The following is a 25,921-nucleotide window of genomic DNA, read 5'->3' on the forward strand; positions in this document are numbered from 1 at the left end:
GACGAAATACAACAAGAAGATGGAAAATCATCACAACATGTTCAATTCAATTCAATTTAGTTTTATTTATATAGAAACATTACAACAAATGTCATCTCAAGGCACTTAAATAATAAAGTCCAATTCAATAATTACAATTATTATTATAAATTATTATTACGTTATAAATCATAACTATTATAACCGGTAACCACAGAAAAGCGAACCCAGGGACCATGAAATGACTCTAAAGTGACCTGATGACGTAATGAACATCCGCTCCGCACAGCTGGGGCTCAGTGTCAGTCTGATCTCACGCAGGTGCGCAGCACACCTGTTGTCATGGTGACAGCTGTCAGTCAGACCCACGTTGAGCCTTTCTCTCCCTCCTCGTGCAGGCGGAGCGCGTGAGGAGGAGCGAGGCAGAGGAGGCACGATGGACGGCGGGGAGAGCGCGCGGCAGAGCAACACCTCCTGCAGCGACCGCGAGACGAACTGCGCGGCGGCGCGAGGCACGGACACCCTGGCGCTGTCATCAGTGCCCGCGTGGAGGGACAACAGTTCGGTTGTAGATGCGCTCCGGCGCGTGGAGCTCCAGCTTCCCGCCACAACGGTGAGGAACTTTCTGCCTTTTCTCTGGTTAAAACAGGTTAAAACTGGTTAAAACTGCTTTAAACTGGTTAAAACTGGTTAAAACTGCTTTAAACTGGTTATAGGTTTAAACTGGTTATGGGTTTAAACTGCTTTAAACCGATTATGGGTTTAAACTGATTATGGGTTTAAACTGGTTATGGGTTTAAACTGCTTTAAACTGATTATGGGTTTAAACTGATTATGGGTTTAAACTGGTTATGGGTTTAAACTGCTTTAAACTGCTTTAAACTGATTATGGGTTTAAACTGGTTATGGGTTTAAACTGGTTTAAACTGGTTTAAACTGCTTTAAACTGGTTATGGGTTTAAACTGGTTTAAACTGGTTATGGGTTTAAACTGGTTTAAACTGGTTTAAACTGCTTTAAACTGGTTATGGGTTTAAACTGGTTTAAACTGGTTATGGGTTTAAACTGGTTTAAACTGGTTATGGGTTTAAACTGGTTATGGGTTTAAACTGCTTTAAACTGCTTTAAACTGGTTATGGGTTTAAACTGGTGGTGGGTTTAAACTGGTTTAAACTGGTTATGGGTTTAAACTGGTTTAAATTGGTTATGGGTTTAAACTGGTTTAAACTGGTTATAGATTTAAACTGGTTTAAACTGGTTATGGGTTTAAATTGGTGGTGGGTTTAAACTGGTTTAAACTGGTTATAGATTTAAACTGGTTTAAACTGGTTATGGGTTTAAACTGGTTATGGGTTTAAACTGGTTTAAACTGGTGGTGGTTTTAAACTGGTTTAAACTGTTTATGGGTTTAAATTGGTTATGGATTGGAACTGGTTTAAACTGGTTATGGGTTTAAATTGGTTATGGATTGGAACTGGTTTAAACTGGTTATGGGTTTAAACTGGTTTAAACTGGTGGTGGGTTTAAACTGGTTTAAACTGGTTATGGGTTTAAATTGGTTATGGATTGGAACTGGTTTAAACTGGTTATAGATTTAAACTGGTTTAAACTGGTTATGGGTTTAAACTGGTTATAGGTTAAAACTGGTTATAGGTTAAAACTGGTGGTGGGTTTAAACTGGTTTAAACTGGTTATGGGTTTAAACTGGTTATGGGTTTAAACTGGTTTAAACTGGTTATAGATTTAAACTGGTTTAAACTGGTTATGGGTTTAAACTGGTTATAGGTTTAAACTGGTTATAGGTTAAAACTGGTGGTGGGTTTAAACTGGTTATGGGTTTAAACTGGTTTAAACTGGTTATGGGTTTAAACTGGTTTAAACTGGTTATAGATTTAAACTGGTTTAAACTGGTTATGGGTTTAAACTGGTGGTGGGTTTAAACTGGTTTAAACTGGTTATGGGTTTAAACTGGTTTAAACTGGTTATAGATTTAAACTTGTTTAAACTGGTTATGGGTTTAAATTGGTTATGGATTGGAACTGGTTTAAACTGGTTACGGGTTTAAACTGGTTTAAACTGGTTATGGGTTTAAACTGGTTATAGGTTAAAACTGGTTATAGGTTCAAACTGGTTATGGGTTTAAACTGGTTTAAACTGGTTATAGATTTAAACTGGTTATGGGTTTAAACTGGTTATAGGTTTAAACTGGTTATAGGTTAAAACTGGTTATGGGTTTAAACTGGTTTAAACTGGTTATGGGTTTAAACTGGTTATGGGTTTAAACTGGTTTAAACTGGTTATGGGTTTAAACTGGTTATGGGTTTAAACTGGTTTAAACTGGTTATGGGTTTAAACTGGTGGTGGGTTTAAACTGGTTTAAACTGGTTATAGATTTAAACTTGTTTAAACTGGTTATGGGTTTAAACTGGTGGTGGGTTTAAACTGGTTTAAACTGGTTATGGGTTTAAATTGGTTATGGATTGGAACTGGTTTAAACTGGTTATGGGTTTAAACTGGTTTAAACTGGTTATGGGTTTAAACTGGTTATAGGTTAAAACTGGTGGTGGGTTTAAACTGGTTATGGGTTTAAACTGGTTTAAACTGGTTATAGATTTAAACTGGTTTAAACTGGTTATGGGTTTAAACTGGTTATGGGTTTAAACTGGTTATAGGTTTAAACTGGTTATGGGTTTAAACTGGTTTAAACTGGTTATGGGTTTAAACTGGTTTAAACTGGTTATGGGTTTAAACTGGTTTAAACTGGTTATAGATTTAAACTGGTTTAAACTGGTTATGGGTTTAAACTGGTGGTGGGTTTAAACTGGTTTAAACTGGTTATGGGTTTAAACTGGTTTAAACTGGTTATGGGTTTAAACTGGTGGTGGGTTTAAACTGGTTTAAACTGGTTATAGATTTAAACTTGTTTAAACTGGTTATGGGTTTAAACTGGTGGTGGGTTTAAACTGGTTTAAACTGGTTATGGGTTTAAATTGGTTATGGATTGGAACTGGTTTAAACTGGTTATAGATTTAAACTGGTTTAAACTGGTTATAGGTTAAAACTGGTGGTGGGTTTAAACTGGTTATGGGTTTAAACTGGTTATGGGTTTAAATTGGTTATGGATTGGAACTGGTTTAAACTGGTTATGGGTTTAAATTGGTTATGGATTGGAACTGGTTTAAACTGGTTATGGGTTTAAACTGGTTTAAACTGGTGGTGTGTTTAAACTGGTTTAAACTGGTTATGGGTTTAAACTGGTTATGGATTGGAAGTGGTTTAAACTGGTTATGGGTTTAAACTGGTTTAAACTGGTTATGGGTTTAAACTGGTTATAGGTTAAAACTGGTTATAGGTTAAAACTGGTGGTGGGTTTAAACTGGTTTAAACTGGTTATGGGTTTAAACTGGTTATGGGTTTAAACTGGTTTAAACTGGTTATGGGTTTAAACTGGTTTAAACTGGTTATAGGTTAAAACTGGTGGTGGGTTTAAACTGGTTATGGGTTTAAACTGGTTTAAACTGGTTATGGGTTTAAACTGGTGGTGGGTTTAAACTGGTTTAAACTGGTTATAGATTTAAACTTGTTTAAACTGGTTATGGGTTTAAACTGGTGGTGGGTTTAAACTGGTTTAAACTGGTTATGGGTTTAAATTGGTTATGGATTGGAACTGGTTTAAACTGGTTATAGATTTAAACTGGTTTAAACTGGTTATAGGTTAAAACTGGTGGTGGGTTTAAACTGGTTATGGGTTTAAACTGGTTATGGGTTTAAATTGGTTATGGATTGGAACTGGTTTAAACTGGTTATGGGTTTAAATTGGTTATGGATTGGAACTGGTTTAAACTGGTTATGTGTTTAAACTGGTTTAAACTGGTGGTGTGTTTAAACTGGTTTAAACTGGTTATGGGTTTAAACTGGTTATGGATTGGAAGTGGTTTAAACTGGTTATGGGTTTAAACTGGTTTAAACTGGTTATGGGTTTAAACTGGTTATAGGTTAAAACTGGTTATAGGTTAAAACTGGTGGTGGGTTTAAACTGGTTTAAACTGGTTATGGGTTTAAACTGGTTATGGGTTTAAACTGGTTTAAACTGGTTATGGGTTTAAACTGGTTTAAACTGGTTATGGGTTTAAACTGGTTTAAACTGGTTATGGGTTTAAACTGGTTATGGGTTTAAACTGGTTATGGGTTTAAACTGGTTATGGGTTTAAACTGGTTTAAACTGGTTATGGGTTTAAACTGGTTATGGGTTTAAACTGGTTATGGGTTTAAACTGGTTATGGGTTTAAACTGGTTATAGGTTAAAACTGGTGGTGGGTTTAAACTGGTTATGGGTTTAAACTGGTTTAAACTGGTTATGGGTTTAAACTGGTGGTGGGTTTAAACTGGTTTAAACTGGTTATGGGTTTAAATTGGTTATGGATTTGAACTGGTTTAAACTGGTTATGGGTTTAAACTGGTTTAAACTGGTTATGGGTTGGAACTGGTTATGGGTTTAAACTGGTTTAAACTGGTTATGGGTTGGAACTGGTTATGGGTCTAATCATTACTCACTTGGCGGTGTGTTTAATGGAAACGCGCAGTGCACGTGGCAGAACCGTGAACATCCTTAAAGCTGAGTTCTCTGCTGTTTCATGATGAAAACTGTTGGTTTTAGTAAATACAAATGAAATCCAGCTTTTTTCTCATAAGTTTGTTGTGGCCTCAGACTGTATAAAAATACAGCTGCTCATTATATTTGACTGGCACACATGAGTGAAATATGATTGGACCACACATGATATAAGCTATCTATTGATCGGATGAAATGACCTATTTCACTCTGGCAGCAGCAGAGAACAAGAACAGAACATCCCAGCACATTAAAAACACCAGAAATAAATAATTAAATATGATTCAGTTTGAGCCTTAAGCAGCTGCAGGAATTTTACTGTGATGGAGTTTAATAAATGCAGTTAGAGGTGATGAATAAATATAGTTTGTCCTGATCAGCCTCATCTCTGTGACCTTTAAAGTGTCCTGATCACCAAAACAGTCAAATTAATATATGAAATTCAGTTTAAAAAAAATCCTAATCCCTAAAAAATGAACTTTATCACGTCTAAAAGTAGGAAAAAAACAGACAATAATAAGAATTATATGTTATTCAACATCAAGAAAAAGTAAATAAGATTCAATTTAAAGCTTAAAAAAGGAATATAAGATATAATCTAATGACTAATTATGGAACAATCAATATAAATGAAATGATTAAACTGTTTTATGCCACCAGAAATGAATAATCTAGAAGCTCTTTGTGGGTTTTAGGCTGGAATTAAGATTTGTTCCCATTTCTTTAGCTGCATGTGTGAAAAACAGCAAAGATAACACAGTGTGACAGACAGAAAACAGGATTTCTGCAGCGACAAGGTGATTCCCAAAGAGCTGTTAGCTGAAAACTCGGCATATCTCAGCATGGTGTGCAGTGTGTCCTTAAAACATTTGAGGAAACTGGACAAGTGGAGGACAGAAGAAGAAGTGTCAGGCCTAAAGAACTATCTCTATCAGCCAGCTGCTGTGGACAGATGTTAGCAGGGCTGTTGCCCAGCCTGCCGGCCTCTGGATCATCAGCCAGCTGCTGTGGACAGATGTTAGCAGGGCTGTTGCCCAGCCTGCCGGCCTCTGGATCATCAGCCAGCTGCTGTGGACAGATGTTAGCAGAACTGTTGCCCAGCCTGCCGGCCTCTGGATCATCAGCCAGCTGCTGTGGACAGATGTTAGCAGGGCTGTTGCCCAGCCTGCCGGCCTCTGGACCATCAGCCAGCTGCTGTGGACAGATGTTAGCAGAACTGTTGCCCAGCCTGCCGGCCTCTGGATCAGCAGCCAGCTGCTGTGGACAGATGTTAGCAGGGCTGTTGCCCAGCCTGCCGGCCTCTGGATCATCAGCCAGCTGCTGTGGACAGATGTTAGCAGGGCTGTTGCCCAGCCTGCCGGCCTCTGGATCATCAGCCAGCTGCTGTGGACAGATGTTAGCAGGGCTGTTGCCCAGCCTGCCGGCCTCTGGATCATCAGCCAGCTGCTGTGGACAGATGTTAGCAGGGCTGTTGCCCAGCCTGCCGGCCTCTGGATCATCAGCCAGCTGCTGTGGACAGATGTTAGCAGGGCTGTTGCCCAGCCTGCCGGCCTCTGGATCATCAGCCAGCTGCTGTGGACAGATGTTAGCAGGGCTGTTGCCCAGCCTGCCGGCCTCTGGATCAGCAGCCAGCTGCTGTGGACAGATGTTAGCAGGGCTGTTGCCCAGCCTGCCGGCCTCTGGATCATCAGCCAGCTGCTGTGGACAGATGTTAGCAGAACTGTTGCCCAGCCTGCCGGCCTCTGGATCATCAGCCAGCTGCTGTGGACAGATGTTAGCAGGGCTGTTGCCCAGCCTGCCGGCCTCTGGATCATCAGCCAGCTGCTGTGGACAGATGTTAGCAGGGCTGTTGCCCAGCCTGCCGGCCTCTGGATCATCAGCCAGCTGCTGTGGACAGATGTTAGCAGGGCTGTTGCCCAGCCTGCCGGCCTCTGGATCATCAGCCAGCTGCTGTGGACAGATGTTAGCAGGGCTGTTGCCCAGCCTGCCGGCCTCTGGATCATCAGCCAGCTGCTGTGGACAGATGTTAGCAGGGCTGTTGCCCAGCCTGCCGGCCTCTGGATCAGCAGCCAGCTGCTGTGGACAGATGTTAGCAGGGCTGTTGCCCAGCCTGCCGGCCTCTGGATCATCAGCCAGCTGCTGTGGACAGATGTTAGCAGAACTGTTGCCCAGCCTGCCGGCCTCTGGATCATCAGCCAGCTGCTGTGGACAGATGTTAGCAGGGCTGTTGCCCAGCCTGCCGGCCTCTGGATCATCAGCCAGCTGCTGTGGACAGATGTTAGCAGGACTGTTGCCCAGCCTGCCGGCCTCTGGATCATCAGCCAGCTGCTGTGGACAGATGTTAGCAGGAGTATTGCCCAGCCTGCCGGCCTCTGGATCAGCATATTGACGTGTGTCCTCAGAACATCCATCGATGCATCTGTGAAAGCTGTATCGATGGCAGCGTGTATCGTGTTGTACAACTTATTTAGCCGTCAACTCTCATTCACCCTCACAGCAACTTTCCACTGACTGCGGTCAGCAGCTCGTATTCAGAAGGTTTTTTTATTTTAAATTATTTTAGTATTATTATCATTTTAAATTATATAGCTGTTGTATGTCTTTTAATTTATTCTTGTATTTTATTCTTTTAATTTTTTGTTTTTATTTTTCTGTACAGCACTTTGGTCAACTGAGGTTGTTGTAAAGTGCTTTATAAATAAAATTGGATCGAAGCTTTTCACCAGCTTTGAGTTCCATCACAGAGGTGGAGGAGTGGCTGTCCTAGCCTGGGTGCCAGCCGAACTTAGCCCCGCCCAGCCGAACTTAGCCCCGCCCAGCCGAACTTAGCCCCGCCCATAAAAGTTTTGGTGGGGAAGTTCGGTCTGGCTCTGCTCAGTTGGGAAATCATTATGCCCGACCAAGAATCGGTCGACCCGATCAGATTGCCAGGGCGGGCTTTATACGATGATGGACAGATGATCAACAGGGACATTATCGACTACGTCACTAAAGAGCGCTTGGTTTGACTTCGTTTGAAACAAACATGGCCGCCGCTGGAGAGCTAGGGTGTGTAGATTCTGCCATCGAGTCTGTTCTACAGGATCTCCACATTGCATTCATTTTGAAAGACGAACAGAGGAACGCGATAAAGGCTTTTATCGATAGAAAAGATGTTTTTGCCGTCCTTCCTACAACAAGTGTGTGTCGCTTAATCTACGTCACATACTACGTTGCTCTGATTGGTTGTAGGTCTATCCAATTGAGCGAAGAGGCATTTTTTCTCCTGGTTCGGTTGAAACACGGCCCATACTGAAATCTCTATCCAGCGGTATCAGACTCACATTCTGACTAGAATCGTGAGTATGACGTAGTCAGGCTATGGCTGTCCTCCCCAGCAGCTTCTCCTTCCTGCTCATCACCAGAGAAACGTTTGTTATTGGCACCACAGGGCAAAAATATATAAGATAGTACCAAAGAAACTCAGAGAGATTAAACAAAAAAAGTCCCCTTTTATTTTTATTTTACTTAAATAAATTTAAGTAAACGGGTGGATATGTGGCAGCTTCTGTGTGAAAATCAGACGGGATGGTCTCTGAAATCTGACCTGAGCTCATGGAGCTGCTCGCTGTGGGTCCTCAGAGGACGTGGGAACCAGTCAAACTTTATTTAAACCCGTCCTCACCCGGGTAATCTGTGAATAATCCCCTCCTGAAACGGGTGTTTTCAAACTCCAAAGGACTCTGGTGTCATCGCTGTAATAAAGTCCTGATCTGTTGTTCTTCTCTGAGGAGTTCAGGGACGGGTCAGCATCAAACGGCTTTAATCCAGCCGGAGGTTTGATCTCTGAGAGGAGAAGAAGAAGAAGAAGATTTTTAGCAAAACGTTTATTAACACAAATTTTACTATAAACTTTCCACAATCACATCAAAAGAAAACATAAAACAATAAATATTCACATTATCAATTCATTATAATTTAGTTCTCCCTGCTCAGAAATGGTGCACAATACATTCTGAAAACCCCACAGTTGTAAAAAACTATTTAAGTCCCCAGTGGCTCTGCGGAACAAAAACTCTAACCTCAACCTTGCCTTAACGTTACACTTCCACAGATTCACGGCATCGAGTTGAGGTCCAGCCTGCAGTCTGTCTCTGCGAGTGATATATATATATATATATAGCCATTTTGGCCTCTGCAATTAAATAATTTAAAATCCGTGATTTAACGCTGGTGGCTCGACTGTAATGCACACCGTTGATGAAAATGGCGTTGGTAAAAACTACGCCAAAGAGGCTAAAAACTCTCATTAGAAAAACTAAAAACCCAGTCAATCGTACACACTCTATAAACACATGAAAAACACTCTCAGGCAGACCACAAAAAGGACACTCGATTAAAACCCCAGGACTGATGACCGATGAAAACGAGTCTGTAGCGATGGCGCCGTGAAGAACTCTCCACTGAAGGTCACCAGTCCGTTTCTTGGTTGGAGGCTTGTACAGAGTCCGCCACTGTGGTTTCTGTCCTCTGAGTTTGTCGCTCCAGACACTGCCGGGTCTGTTATGGAGTGTTCTCTTGTTCAGGATCTTTGTACACTGTTGGTATATTACTTTTGGACCAGTTTTACATAAATCCAGTCTTGGGTTCGTGCAATGTAGCAGAGGACCGCTTTCCTCCTGAAAGTTCACGTCCAGGAAAACATCCGGGAACGGGTCAGTCGCGTCCGGCTGCCACCTTTCTGCGGCGTGCTGCTGCAGGAGCCGCCTCTCCCCAGCCGTCAGCCGCTCCAGGAAGCGCCGTACCAGTCTGGCGGACCGGACCCCGAGCAGCAAGCTGCCCTCCTGGACGTTAGCGAAGTCCGGTCCGGCCGCCCGCACCAGCCGCCGCAGGGTCAGCGTCCCGGATCCAGCCAAGGCCCCACGCAGGCCCGGGACACTGTTGTCACTTACATCCAGCCTGGCTCCACACACCAAAGGTTCTTCTGAAAGCCAATGCAGAGAATTACGCGTTGTTGCTCTTTGCAGCTTAAAAAGAGCACAGGATTTAAAAACACCCTGATAGAACTGAGGCAACCCTTTTAACTTTAAAAGACTCAAATCAGTTAAAAACAGAGCAGAATCCAACCCCAGAAAATTAACACATCTGAGAATGCAGCTGGCAACGTCCCTCCACACCGGAGCTCCATTCAGATATTTCTGTACAAATTGCAACCTTAAAGGAAAACTCCGGGGCCTTAGAAGTGCATTCCCATTGCTAGAGGTTGTCAAATACTGACAGTAGGACACAGAGAGGTGCAAATCGGCGCTCCCTGTGTGGAGATAGCGCTGTTTGGGCAGCCTGTCATGCGAGGCTAATACATGGTGGCTAAGGGGCAAATGCTAAACCTTCCACGTAAAACAACAACTTGCACACTGCAGAAACGTCACATCGACTCTTTTGGGCTTTCACATGCGCGAGCCTACAACCAGCCGGTGAGTGACATGCTGTTTATAAAGTTGTTTTGTAACGTCCCCATGCCAGTAATGTGAGAACCATGCATATGGTTTTGATGGTAAGGCTTGTGACTTTATTGTCGGATGGTTTATAAAGTAGTGTGACGTTTCTGCTGTGTGCAAGTTGTTGTTTTACGTGGAAAGGTTAGCGCTTGCCCCTTAGCCACCACGTATTAGCCTCGCATGACAGGCTGTGCGGACAGAGCGATCTCCACACAGGGAGCGCAGATTTGCACCGGTCTGTGTCCTACTGTCAGTATTTGACAACCTCTAGCAATGGAAACGCGCTTCAAATGCCCCGGAGTTTTCCTTTAAAGTTGCTGTCCTACTGGCCAGGTGGACGAGGCCCTGGCCTCCCTCCTCTCTTGGTAAAAACAATACAGACTGTGGCACCCAGTGTAGACCGTTCCAGAAGAAATTGACCATGTCTGACTGTATCTTGACAAGTAGGCCAGATGGTGGGTCCATAACAGAGAGTTTGTGCCACAGCTGCAATGCAACCAGGTTATTTAAAACCAGCACCCTGCCCCGATAGGACATTTGTGATTGCAGCCACTTTCATTTCAATAATTTATTCGTTATTTTCTGCTCGACGTTTTCCCAGTTTTTGTTTACAATATCTTTACTGCCTAAAAACACACCAAGATATTTAAGACCGTCTTTTTTCCATACCAGGCCTTGAGGGAGAACCGGGAGCCCTGCAGACCACTCGCCAACAGCCAGGGCTTCGCTTTTCCCCAGTTCACCCTCGCAGCAGACAGGGCAGAGAACTTATCTGTGATCTCGGTTAAAACATTGACATCTTTCTGATCTTTTATAAAAACAATAACATCGTCAGCGTAGGCAGATAAAACCATATTGTTACTAAAACCAGGTAAAACCAGACCACAAACAGTCGAGCGTATTTTCTGGAGGAGGGGCTCCAGGGAGAGTGCGTAGAGCATCCCAGAGAGCGCGCAGCCCTGCCGGACGCCTCTACGCACCCTAAAAGGAGCACACAGGCTACCGTTGATCTTCAGCACACTCTCAATATCACTGTACAGTACCTGGATCTTGGCAATAATTCCTTCGCCGAACCCAAACCCCCTCATGGTTTTCCAGAGGAAGCCGTGTTCGACGCGGTCAAATGCTTTTTCTTGATCTAATGAAATCAAGCCAGCTTGTAAACCCAATGAACCGGAGACTTCCAAAATATCTCGAATTAGGCAGATGTTATCTACCATGGACCTGCTGGGGACGCAGTAGGTCTGGTCCCGGTGGATGACCTGCTCCATAGCTCTTCCCAGCCTCGTGGCCAGAGCCTTGGAGAGAATTTTGTAATCGGTACAGAGGAGGGACACGGGGCGCCAGTTCTTGATGTCCTGCAGGTTTCCCTGTTTGGGAAGCAGGGCGACGACCGCTCTGCGGCAGGACAAGGGGAGTGAACCAGTGTGCAGACTCTCATTGTACACGTCGAGCAGGTCTGTTGCCAGAACGTCCCAGTGGGCCCTGTAGAACTCGACCGTGAGTCCGTCAACGCCCGGGGACCTCTGGCCCTGCATGCAGAGGAGGGCTGTGTGGAGCTCCTGAAGCCCCAGAGGGCGCTCCAGCTCGACATTTGTCTCCTCCGAGACTCGGGGTAGTTCACTGCAGAACTCTTTGACCCGTAGAACTCCACAGCCCTCCTCCTGATCTGACCTGGTTCACTCAGCTGCTGCCCTGTGTCCGACAGCAAGGAGTGGATCAGCTTCCTCTGCCCGTGCTTCCTCTCCAGGCTGAAGAAGAAAGCAGATGGAGCATCCATCTCTGTGATGTTCTGTATCCGGGACCTGACCAGTACGCCTTGAACTTTGCTTTCCAGCAGGTTTGCTAACGTTAGCCTTTTCGATTTGAGAGCTTCAATGTGCTCTCGATTTCCTGTGGATTCACTAAGTCGTTCTAGTTCCACAACATTCATCTCCAGATCTCTGATAGATCCGGTAATGCCACGGGTGACGTTCAGAGTGTGCTGTTGACTCAGCAGTTTTATCTGTACCTTCCCATAATCCCACCACTGTCTCAGACAGGCAAAATCTGACTTCCTCTGTCTGAAACCAGTCCAAAAATAACTTAAAGTCTCTTTAAAACCTTTATCGTAATTTAGAGCTGAATTAAAATGCCAGTACGCACTTCTAGGTAAAATGTTTCTGATTAAAACACTCCCTAAAAGCAACGAGTGATCCGTAAAAGCCACCGGTAAAATCTGGCATGTTTTAATCGCGTTAAAATGGTGTTTAAAGCAATAAAAACGATCAAGGCGGGCTAAAGAGATGCGGTTTTCCTTAATGTGGGACCATGTGTACTGCCTGGAGCCTGCATGCATCCTCCTCCATACGTCCACCAGGCCATGAGACGGACCAGCTGTCGCAGAACGTGTTGGGCTGCTGCATGATTACGATCTAAAAACTCATTTTCAGTACAATTAAAATCACCACCTATTAAAACATCGTCCTCAGATCCACAATCACCCAACCTTTCCCCAATTTCCCCAAAGAAACGCCTTTTCTCTGCATTGGTGATCGGAGCATAAATATTGATTAAAAACTAAACTAAAATGATCAAACTGTGTCTTGACTAAAAGACACCTCCCCTGGATGACATGTTCAATTTCTGTATTATTTGGGGTGAAAGCTCTAGAAAAAAGGAAGCCCACCCCTCCACTCTTGGAGGTGCCGTGACTTCATGAATATCTTCAAATTTTCATTTTCCATACCTACAAAAAAATACGTTCCCAGGCCCTCCTAACATGTTCCTCTTCATTGTTAACTCTAGCCAACATGCGTTCATATGATGCAACTTCTGACAACATTTCCATCCACTTTTTAACATCTGGGGCGACTGTACTCTTCCACACTCTGAGGATCGCTCGGGCAGCTGTGACCGTTCCAACTTTTAAAATCCCTCCTTCATATTTAGATATATTTAGGATTCCTGTTTGGTCCCCTAACACAGGGGTTCCCAAACTTTTCCACGCCAAGGCCCCCCAAACAGTATCAGCTTCTGGCCCCCTTTGCAAACCGCAGACAATGCTACAAAAATATGTAAAGAAACATCAACTTTCAGAAGGTATTTTCTTTCTTTTCCTCACGGACAGCAGCTGGCTGATTTTAGGTTGTTGCTGCTTCTGTGCTCGTTTTGGCTCTTTTGTCCTTTTGTTTGAACCCATCTTAGTGATTTAGGCTCTTATTTCCTACGTCTCTCTGAGGTTTCATTTTAATCTCTTTCGTGTCTGATGGTTTTGCATCCCTTTCTTATTCAGTTATTTGTCTCCATGAATATGGTTATCATCCCCGGTTATCTCAGTGTGGTGTTTTACCTCTATTTCACATCTTTTCTTTAAATTAATCTGTCTTCCATCCATGTCCCAAAGTGGCAGTCAGCTTCACTTCAGAAATCATTTTATGGAGTTTGATAGAAAACGCGGAGGTAAGTGTGGCATGTTGGGACGTGGCGGCCATCTTGTGAGGTCGGCTCTGTTACCTGGTTCTGCTGTCATGGTAACCTGGTTTCCTTTGGTTCTGTTCTGCTAAAAGTTGGTCAATAAGCTTCCAGTTACCCCACAGTCCTCGGCTGTGTTCGAAACCGCATACTCCTACTACTCCTACTACTCCTACTACTCCTACTACTCCTACTACTCCTACTACTCCTACTACTTCTACTACTCATACTACTTCTACTACTCCTACTACTCCTACTACTTCTACTACTCCTACTACTACTACTCATACTACTTCTACTACTCCTACTACTACTACTCCTAGTACTCATAGTACTTCTACTACTTCTACTACTCCTACTACTCATACTACTTCTACTACTCATACTACTTCTACTACTCCTACTACTCCTACTACTCCTACTACTCCTACTACTCCTACTACTCCTACTACTCATACTACTTCTACTACTCCTACTACTACTACTCCTACTACTCATAGTACTTCTACTACTTCTACTACTCCTACTACTCATACTACTTCTACTACTCATACTACTTCTACTACTCCTACTACTCCTACTACTCATACTACTCCTACTACTCCTACTACTTCTACTACTCCTACTACTACTACTCCTACTACTCCTACTACTCCTACTACTTCTACTACTCATACTACTCATACTACTCCTACTACTTCTACTACTCATACTACTTCTACTACTCCTACTACTCCTACTACTTCTACTACTCCTACTACTACTACTCCTACTACTCCTACTACTCATACTACTTCTACTACTCCTACTACTACTACTCCTACTACTCCTACTACTCATACTACTTCTACTACTCATACTACTCCTACTACTCCTACTAATACTACTTCTACTACTACTACTACTCCTACTACTCATAGTACTTCTACTACTTCTACTACTTCTACTACTCATACAACTTCTACTACTCCTACTACTCCTACTACTTCTACTACTCCTACTACTACTACTCCTACTACTCATACTACTTCTACTACTCATACTACTCATACTACTCCTACTACTTCTACTACTCATACTACTTCTACTACTCCTACTACTCCTACTACTTCTACTACTCCTACTACTACTACTCCTACTACTCCTACTACTCATACTACTTCTACTACTCCTACTACTACTACTCCTACTACTCATAGTACTTCTACTACTTCTACTACTCCTACTACTCCTACTACTCATACTACTTCTACTACTCATACTACTTCTACTACTCATACTACTTCTACTACTCCTACTACTCCTACTACTCATACTACTCCTACTACTCCTACTACTTCTACTACTCCTACTACTACTACTCCTACTACTCATACTACTTCTACTACTCCTACTACTACTACTCCTACTACTCCTACTACTTCTACTACTTCTACTACTCCTACTACTCCTACTACTCATACTACTTCTACTACTCATACTACTTCTACTACTCCTACTACTCCTACTACTCATACTACTCCTACTACTTCTACTACTCCTACTACTACTACTCCTACTACTCATACTACTTCTACTACTCCTACTACTACTACTCCTACTACTCCTACTACTTCTACTACTTCTACTACTCCTACTACTCCTACTACTCATACTACTTCTACTACTCATACTACTTCTACTACTCATACTACTACTACTCCTACTACTCCTACTACTCCTACTCCTCCTACTACTACTACTCCTACTACTCCTACTACTCATACTACTTCTACTACTCCTACTACTACTACTCATACTACTTCTACTACTTCTACTACTCCTACTACTCATACTACTTCTACTACTCCTACTACTCCTACTACTCCTACTACTACTACTCCTACTACTCCTACTACTTCTACTACTCCTACTACTACTACTCCTACTACTCATAGTACTTCTACTACTCCTACTACTCCTACTACTCATACTACTTCTACTACTCATACTACTTCTACTACTCATACTACTTCTACTACTCCTACTACTCCTACTACTCCTACTACTCATACTACTCCTACTACTCCTACTACTTCTACTACTCCTACTACTACTACTCCTACTACTCATACTACTTCTACTACTCCTACTACTACTACTCCTACTACTCCTACTACTTCTACTACTTCTACTACTCCTACTACTCCTACTACTCATACTACTTCTACTACTCATACTACTTCTACTACTCATACTACTACTACTCCTACTACTCCTACTACTCCTACTCCTCCTACTACTACTACTCCTACTACTCCTACTACTCATACTACTTCTACTACTCCTACTACTACTACTCATACTACTTCTACTACTTCTACTACTCCTACTACTCATACTACTTCTACTACTCCTACTACTCCTACTACTCCTACTACTCCTACTACTACTACTCCTACTACTCCTACTACTTCTACTACTCCTACTACTACTACTCCTACTACTCATACTACTTCTACTACTTCTACTACTTCTACTACTCCTACTACTCATACTACTTCTACTACTCATACTACTTCTACTACTCATACTACTTCTACTACTCATACTACTCATACTACTCCTACTACTCCTACTACTACTACTCCTACTACTCATACTACTTCTACTACTCCTACTACTCATACTACTTCTACTACTCATACTACTCCTACTACTTCTACTACTCCTACTACTCATACTGACTTTTGATTGAGTGAAATTCCGTGAGTAACTACCATGAGATGAGGGAATGGAAACCAGGAGCGACGGGATGGAAAGACAACAGAAGAAGTGTACAAATAGGACAGGAAGTAACTAACTACGGAGCAAGAGGAAAGCCAGAACAAAGGAAAACACAAAACTATCAGGAAATGGTCCAAAACAACCCAAATAAAGACAAAATAACCAAAATAAATTACCACAATTCTACCAAAAACCATGAAATTTTAGTTTATTCGTACGGCACAATTCAACAACGAGGTGATTCAAAGGGCTTTACAGAGACATTAAAACAGGAGAAATAAAAAGCATGATTTAAATTTTAAACAAAAAAGAAAGAAATAAGAACAACAGATCATATCAGGAGTTAAAATGTGATTAAGTTTTGAAACTTGAAATTCAAACGCAGCAGAAAATAGGTCTTCAGCCTGAACACACTGTTTCAGCTGATCTTATATTTAGTTGATGTCAGTTATTCTTTGTCTCCATGATTATGGTTATCATCCCCAAAATAACCAAAACAAATTCTACCAAAAACCATGAAATGAAGTAAAGGAGGAAGCTGAATCTGCCGGATACTGAACATCTGGAAGCTAAACAGATGTTAACCAGCCGGTTATGAATGCTTCAACAGGCTCCGAACATCTGCAGATTAGTTCTGTGTCCCCGGGCTTTATGGGGCAGACAGACAGGAAGTGATGGGCGGAGCCTCAGGGCGGCGGGCGGGCGGGTCACATGTCCGACTCCATCAGCATCATCAGCGCCTTCTCTGAGCTCGCAGCTCAGCTACTGAACACACTTACAGATGTGATGCCGGGTCCGGTCTGACGGGAGCATTTCCACGCCAGCCTCTGATTGGCCGGATGGAGAGTTGGTGTCACTTTGGGTGACGGTCGGGAGCCGTGGCAACGCGCCGAAACGTTCACCCGCCATGACGGCCGGGAGGCGTTCCAGGAGGCCACAGTCTGTATCATTAAAGGCACAGTTCGCCTCTTTAAAGGGACAGTTCGCCTCTTAAAAGGGACAGTTCGCCTCTTTAAAGGGACAGTTCGCCGCTTTAAAGGGACAGTTCGCCTCTTAAAAGGGACAGTTCGCCTCTTTAAAGGGACAGTTCGCCTCTTTAAAGGGACAGTTCGCCTCTTTAAAGGGACAGTTCGCCTCTTTAAAGGGACAGTTCGCCTCTTTAAAGGGACAGTTCTCCTCTTTAAAGGGACAGTTCGCCTCTTTAAAGGGACAGTTCGCCTCTTTAAAGGGACAGTTCGCCTCTTTTGACATGAAGCTGTGTAACATCCCATATCAGCAACATCATTTTTGAACATCTTCTTACCCCCTGCTGCGTCCTGTGAGCAGAGTTCCAGCCTCGTTTTGGTGTTGATGAAGGTAGTCCGGCTAGTTGGCTGGGGTTTAAAAAATAAAGCGTTTTGCTTCTCAGAACAATATGCGTTCAACAGAGTAATACATTTGCATCACTAAATGGTTCTCCAGGAAAAAGTCAGACCTCACAATCTCTTGGCCCTATTTTCTCTCCCTTCGTATCACTGCCTGCTGTGCAGACCGAGCAGCAAACAGCGTAACAGGCGCGGCTGTCGGCAGGCGGCAGCAGGCAGTGATACGAAGGGAGAGAAAATAGGGCCAAGCGATTGTGAGATCTAACTTTTTCCTCTCTGCTTCTGTGTTTTATCTCAGTTTCTGTTCCATAAATAATGAGACGGTGTGACGTGTTTTAACACCTGCTGAGGAGCCGATGAGTTTTATCATGTTAACTTCCTGTTTTCAACAGTTTCTCTGATGAGATCTTTCTGTCTGGCTGAGGATAGATGAGCCTCAACAGAAAGCTTTTAACAGTTTGAGCTGCTTACGGCTCTCCGAATCTGAGTTTTTATCGGATTAGAACCACTCCGGATATTAAACATCCGTAAACTGAGTCCTCTGATCTGCCAGAACGAACCAAATGGAGCTGATGCAGCCTGATGAATCAGTCTGAAGGCGCTCGGCCTGCTTAGATAACCCTGCTGCACACGTTCATGCCTGTTTGAACATAATCATGTTAATAACGCTTATTTTTCTGCTTCAGGATCCAGAAAAGAAACAGATTAACTGTCATTTTAATGGAAAACGGTCTGAAATGTCATGTTTTCCTCACGTCTGAATACAAAGCCGCCGAATTATAACCGACTCGCACATTATGTGGCTTTGTTGTGGTTAAACAGCTCAAATTAAAGATAAGATTAAAGGAAACGTGTCTGGTTTCAGGTCTGTTTATAAACCTGCAGCCTGCACTTCCTCCTCCTGTCCTCCAGGTGGCGATGGCGCCCGGCAGCCCGCACCCCTTCCCCACGGTGGATGTGCCCGACCACGCCCACTACACCATCGGCTCCGTCATCCTGGTCATCGGCATCACCGGGGTGGTCGGAAACTTCCTGGTTATTTACGCCTTCAGCAGGTACGACTTCCTGTAGTTTATGATTTATTTATTTATTTATTAAGAAAAGCTGCTGCAGAATGTTCCTGCACACACATTTAAAGGTTTATTTTCCCAGTTTACCTGTAAATCATACAGTCCCACTGCAGCTCTGAGGGTTGGTTGTGTTGTGCACTGAAATAAGATCAATCACTCGGGTATTCAGGTTAAAAACTGATAGAAAAGTGTCATAAATAAGGGTCTTTTTTACTTTATGACCTGTAGTAATAATAATAATAATAATAATAAAATAATCTGTAGTAGTAATAATAATAATAATAATAATAATAATAATATGATAAAAAGAATAAAATTGTGCAAATAAAAAAATATATAATAATAAACATAATAAAGTTTGTTGTGCAAATAAAATAATAATAGTAAACAGAATAAAGTTTGGTGATGACGCTGGCTTCTGTATCAAATGACAAATATTAAATGGAAACTAAGATTATCGGGTTTAATTTGTCAAAATCATTGATATGAAACTTAAAATAAATATTTTTTTTACCATATCTTGTACACATGAGAAATATGCTGATGTCACCGTACTGTAGTGCACGTTATTTTCAGCACATTAAGTAATTACTCAGTTTATTTGTAAGTTACTGTAAAGTTCTGATTTTTATCAACAGAAATGTGTAAAAAAGTGTGACTGAACATACTGTTAATGAAATATTAACATATTAATGGCATATTGTCTTCATATTAGTGGTTTGTAGTCTTATAAAACAAAGTAAGAACATTTAATTTTACTAATAAAACATGTAAATTAGTTCATACGCAGCCATGTACTGAAGGGTATTAAGTTTACTTTAAGTTGTACAAAAGTACAATAAACTCACTTCAAATTCTGTTTTTTTACAACTTAAAAATAAAGAAAAAAAAGGTAGAAAATGATTAGTGAATATGATTAGAGAAGTTTGTTGTCCAAATAAAATAATAATACTAATAATAAAAATAATAGTTTATTGTGCAAATAAAATAATAATAATAAAAAATAATAAAGTTGTGCAAATAAAATAATAATAAAAAATAATAAAGTTGTGCAAATAAAATAATAATAATAATAATAAGAAGAAGAATAATAATAAGAATAATAAAAATAATAAAATTGTGCAAATAAAAAAGAATAATAAAAATAATAAAGTTGTGCAAATAAAATAATAATAAACAGAATAAAGTTCGGTGTGCAAATAAAAGAATAATAATTAAAAAAAGAATAAAGTTTGTCCAAATAAAATAATAATACTAAAAATAAAAATAATAGTTTATTGTGCAAATAAAATAATAATAATAAAAAATAATAAAGTTGTGCAAATAAAATAATAATAATAATAATAAAAGAATAAAATTGTACAAATAAAAAAAGAATAATAAAAAGAATAAAGTTGTGCAAAGAAAAGAATAATAATAATAAACATAATAAAGTTTGTTGTGCAAATAAAAGAATAATAATAATAAACAGAATAAAGTTTGGTGATGGCGTTGGGCTTCTGTTGAGGCTCTGACTGATGGATTTTCCCCTGAAGTGGTTTTAAACTGCTGTTGAGTTTCTGAGACCTCAGAAGCTCTGCGTAACGACTCGCTGCTCATGGAGCAAACTCTCCATCTGTCCTCCATCAGAAAACCTCTCTGTCTGTCTGTCAGAGGCCGATGTTACGACTCCTCTGAGGAAGTTTAAGAAGCCGCCATCGATCGGCCCACTTCTGGAACGACCATTGATCTGCTCGCAGTGAAATTAGGCCGGATTTAGGACGCGTGTTCCATTGATTAAACCTTCGTTTGCAGCGTGCTTTTGTCCACGTTAAATCCGTCCTATTAAACAAGCCTCCACATCGATTCTTCCTCACTTGAAGTTGGATTGATTTGGTCCTGAAAAAGAAAGAAAGATGCATAAACACACGACTTCTGCTCATTTCAACCAAAGCAAATCTCCCTTCTTTTTTTTTTTTTGTAACAGATTTTTTTATTTGACATAATAAACACAGAGGGGGTGTACATTATATACAGTTATACATGCTTAAAGTTCTTTAAAAGTCCTTTCTCTCTCTTTTTCTTTTCTTCCACTGAACAGACCTTTGTAAATTTCAGTCACTGTTTTGCACCTTTGCGTCATATTTCTGCGAATCCAATCCTCCTCTTCTCCGCTCTATATATATATATATGTATATAACGAGCATTCTGCGTTAATATGAGGACTTTACAGGTGAGAAAAACAACCATACAAAAAGAAAAAGAAAGAACTTACTCTCCTGTAATAAATAATAATAATAATATAAAATAAATTAATAATAATTAAAAAATTAACATTAAAAATAATAAGAAAAACCAGAATATAGAGGTAACTAGAGTCCCGGCATTGCCTGTACTAATAATGACCATCCTTTATCAAACATGTCTGTCTTCAGCCGGAGTCTTGCTGTGATTTTTTTTTTTTTTTTTTCCATGATAAACACGTTTTCTCTCCATTGCATGATGCTCGGAGGCTGTGGTTTCAGCCAGGAAGCTGTCAGTCTTCTTTGCTATCAGCAGCAGGATTCTCAGGACATATTTACATATATATCTTTATTAGGTTAATATACAATCCAAGATCAATCTGAAAGGATACATTTCACCTATTTTTCCCCTTTTAGAACTCCCACAACCCAGAGTCACATAACAATGGGTAATGATGCTAATAAGCAAACACAACTCTATCCCCACCCCAAAGAAAAAAATAAATAATAATAATAAAAGGGAACATTCAGAGGAGTCCAAACAGCACAGATACGCTATGACCACCACTACACTGGATCATGGACACTCGGGCTTCTTCCAGAACTCTGACAGGATATATACACACCAACATCTGAATTAGCACCAACCATCCTAATCATTCATCATCTGGAGATGGAATGACATGAAGTCCTTTAGCCAAGAGTTAGGGGAGGGAGGATTCTCATCCTTCCAATGAAGTAAAACACGTCTACGAGCTCCCAAAGATGCAAAAGCCGTGCGATTATTTTCCCTGTTGGTGAAGAGTGTGAAACCAAAGATGGAGGTTAAAGGGCTCGGAGGCACTGGCTTGTTTAGAGCTTTTGAAAGAGGAGGACCAATAAGAGCTCGATCTCAGGCAAGAAAAACACACATGTGTGTGTGTGTGTGTGTGACGAGCTGGTGGCAGAAAGCATCTGTCACATGTGTCACTTGTGTTGAAAAGTTTTTTAAGCTTAGCTTTAGAAAAATGTATCCTGTGTAAGACCTTAAACTGGATTAATGTCAGACTGGCACACGAAGAGGTGGAGTTAACCCTTTCTCAGTACATATTTAGAGCTCTTATCTGTCATACCGTCAGGAATTAGACCCAAAATGCAAAGTGCTGCTTCCAGATGGAGGTTAATGCCCATAATCTGTTTCATTTCCTTTTGAATATTCTTTTTAAATTTTTTTTTTTTATGTATATAGCGCCAAATACAACAGTCATCTCAAGGCACTTAGATAATAAAGTCCAATTCAAGCCAATTGGAATTCAATTCATTGTAATCATAATTATTCATAAAATAATCCAATTCGTTCATATAGAGCCAATTCAAAAACACTTTCCGAGCTAAGGAAACCAACAGATTGCACCGAAACAAAGTTTCAGTTTGGATATTCTTCCAAAAATCCTGTGTTTTTTGGGCAATCCCAGAATATATGAGCGGAGTCGCCCACTGCTCCACACCCCCTCCAACAGAAATCAGTTGTATTGCTTAATTTCCATGTAAAAGTAACACATTTTCACTTTCCAGTCGAATTCCCTCCATGTTGGACTATTAGTTAGTTTATGTCCCTCTTTAAATGTTTCCTCCCACTCACAAATCTCCCATTTTTTTAATTGGTGTAAAACTCTGAAGCTTCATGCAGGAGATGAACTGTTAGAAGTTCAAATAAAGACGATTTAGATGGTTTTTAAGGGCTGAAAAAGGGACGAGGGAGGGTCTTAACATTGTGTTTACTCCCTTTGTCCTACGGGTCAGAAATGCCCCGCCCCACCAAAGCCCCAAAATAAAGCAACTTAATTTCATTTTAAATCCCAAATCTATTTTTTATGATGAAACCACCTGTTATTTATCTATTCAACTAAATTCAATACATGTTTTATCATGTATTTTTTGTTACACAATACAAAAAGACAATCACCAGTTTTCAGGACTACACTTTTTTTTTTTTTGGTCAGTTGGACCAACAGTTTTCTTGTTTTCTCAGTTTTCTTTTACATAATAAAGGTTTATTATTGCTATTATATAAATGTGAAGTAATTACTTCTGAATTAATTATACTGAAAGGGAAAAAAACAGTGAACTTTTTTCTGCTGTTTAAATGTTTTTATAATTCAAAAATAAAAAATGACCCATAAGACAATCTTTGTACCCTAGTGGTGTACAGCCCACATGGAGACATAAACAGAAATAAAGTGTGACTTTTTCTAATGATGGGGTCCCTTTAGGAGAAGTCATAAAAGATAGTTGAAGGTATTTTTTCTACAGCTAAACATGGTGGCTCACTTTGGACCTGCAGGACAACAGGAGGGATATGAAAGAAGCTAAAATGTGTTTGTGTGCTGCAGGAGTCGCAGTCTGCGGACGCCGGCCAACATGTTCATCATTAACCTGGCCATCACCGACCTGCTGATGTGCATCACCCAGTCGCCCATCTTCTTCACCACCAGCATGCACAAGAGGTGGATCTTTGGAGAGAAAGGTACGCCTTCACCAATGGGAGAGCGGGGATTATGGGCCCACTGGCCCCTGAAATACCGGGCACTTAAGAGGATTTAGCATTTTTCTTTTGTTTATTTTTACCAGGAAGTGCCTCTGAGGTCAAATATAACTCATGCAAGAGAGGCTACAGACTGCAGGAATAACCAGGTCAGCAGTGTTAGCTGCTGAGGAGAAAAGAAGACAAGCTAGCTAACGGATGATCCAGTTAGCTTTGAGGTGTCGGTAACCAAAGCAGGAGATGGTTCAGCAGACTTCAGTCTTTTTTAAAATTTATTTATTTTAATTCATTTCTTTTTCTTCTTCTTTTTTTTAAATGTCTTTTTTTCTTTTTTCTTTATTTAAAAATCAACTCTTTAATATCCAGTAAAATGCGAGATGTTCTTCAAACAGCACGAAGGCCTTTTCTGCTAACCGGGCTGATTAAGCAGCTGCTGTCCAAAGCTAGGAAGTGAGCAGCATAGAGATGCTCGTCACCTTCTGGCGCCACTTTCCTCTTTGTTAGCACCAGAGGTGGGCAGAGCAGCCAAAAACTGTACTAAAGTAAAAGTACTGTTACTTTAGAATAATATGACTCCAGTAAAAGTAAAAAGTATTCATCCAAATAATTACTTGAGTAAGAGTAAAAAAGTGCTCGGTGAAAAAACTACTCGCGTACTGAGTAACTGTTGAGTAACGTCTGATTTATTTGTTAACAAGCATTCAATCAGACAGACAAAAATACTAAATAATCATCTTTAGGCAGATTAGAGTTCATCCAATTGATAAAATAAATTAAAATGAATTAATTAATCACAAAATATCTTAAATTAAAATAATCCAGGTAAATTCAAGAACTTCAATAAAAAATAAAAGAGACTTAGGAAATGTTTAAAACATATGTAACCCATATGTAACCTAAAAAACAAACATTCACCTATCCATGGGGGGAAAACGAGTTTAGGAAACTTAGCGCTACATGTTTCCTCAAGTTAGATGTTGAGTTTCTGCTGAAATGTGCTTTTGTTTTGGTTGCCACAGAAGACACATAATGTAGCTGCTGTTTCTCACTCTTTGTAAGGTAAACATGCTTTCAGTATGAGGCCTCGTCTGCGTCTTCATTTCCCACCGTTGGTTCTGACATTTTTCATCTGTTTCTTTCTTTGTTTGCTACGACTGCTAATGCTAAAGCTAACCCGTCCCGCCGCTGAGATTGAGTACGGTCACGTGACCAGACTGCACGGCTGCGTCTGATTGGTGGAGCACAGTCAGGTGGTAGAGCCTTTGGCGGAAGTCTCTCTCTCTGTCAGAATAAAACATTAAAATGAGGCGTACGCGGGGGATAAAAATAATGAGGCGTAGAATACCAAAGAGGTAAGAAGAAAAGTAACCAGCTTATTGTAGCCTAATGTAGCGGAGTAAGAGGACAGCTTCTGCTGCACACATCTACTCAAGGAAAAGTAAAAAGTATAGAGATTTAAAACTACTCCTACAGGTATAATGTTTTCAAAAACTTACTCAAGTAAATCTAACTTGTTACTGCCCACTAGAGATGGGACCAAGTCACACATGTGCAAGTCTTCGCTTTTAAGTATCAAGTAATTTTTTCTTGGTCAAGTCAAAGTCAGCTCACCTTATTATTGCAGTTTTACCTGCAGAATCTGATCTTAATAAAGTGAAAACACAAAGATATAAGTAACTGTCAGTAAACATCATTGGCCAATGTGTCCAACCTGTCCACCCCGTATCATATCAAGCTAACGTTAGCTAACTACCGGCTAGGCTAACAGGATAATATTAGCTAATTTAACAGCACTTACTGGTCAGAATGGATCTTCAAATGACGAACAAAGTTGGAAGTTGTCGTCTGGCTGTCTGAGATGTTGATGCCGCATGTCTTGCACTGAGCTGTTCGTCTTTTGCCGTCAAAATGGTGATTACGAAAGCCGAAGACGACGACTCTCGGTCCCGCTGACATGTTGATGCATATCTGATATGAGTTTATTCTCTCTAATAAACACTAAGGTATGCAGAGAGGGCATGGCTGACTGACAGGGTAGGGATCCAATCAGGACGCCATCCTCAGCCTGCGCTCCTACCGGGTAATCCATGCTATTTTTTAATTAATTAATTAATTTTATATTTAAACTGAAAACATGAACTGAATAACTCTCAAGTCATTCAAGTGCCGAGTCTTTAACTTCCAAGTCACAAGTCATAAAAACAGCGACTGGAGTCCCCGTCTCTGCCACCCACCTCTGGTTAGCATCTGTGGTCAAACTAAGTGTTAAACTTGGACAGTGTTTTCTTTCTGTGGATCAACATTCCAACTTTAATATCCTGTAGAATACCAGATGTTCTTCAAACAGCACGAAGGCCTTTTCTGCTAACCGGGCTGATTAAGCAGCTGCTGTCCAAAGCTGACAGGAGACCCTCTGGGGCAGACTTTATTTATCAGATAATTATTAGATTAAACA

The 25,921-nt window shown here is 41.0% G+C and overlaps 1 protein-coding gene across 1 annotated transcript in view; it reads left to right on the forward strand.

The window, feature by feature from the left end:
* The first annotated feature begins 523 nt into the window (after window positions 1–523).
* Window positions 524–25,921, forward strand: part of LOC142399042 (melanopsin-A-like) — a 40,349-nt gene continuing 14,951 nt past the window's right edge. Inside the window, exons 1-3 of the mRNA XM_075483409.1 lie at window positions 524–592; window positions 18,563–18,705; window positions 23,315–23,448. Of these exons, the coding sequence (XP_075339524.1) occupies window positions 18,569–18,705; window positions 23,315–23,448 (271 nt within the window). The 5' untranslated portion in view covers window positions 524–592; window positions 18,563–18,568. The remainder of the gene's footprint in view (window positions 593–18,562; window positions 18,706–23,314; window positions 23,449–25,921) is intronic.

This window comes from Odontesthes bonariensis, chromosome 2, assembly GCF_027942865.1.
Source record: "Odontesthes bonariensis isolate fOdoBon6 chromosome 2, fOdoBon6.hap1, whole genome shotgun sequence".
NCBI classification, from domain to species: Eukaryota; Metazoa; Chordata; class Actinopteri; order Atheriniformes; family Atherinopsidae; genus Odontesthes; species Odontesthes bonariensis.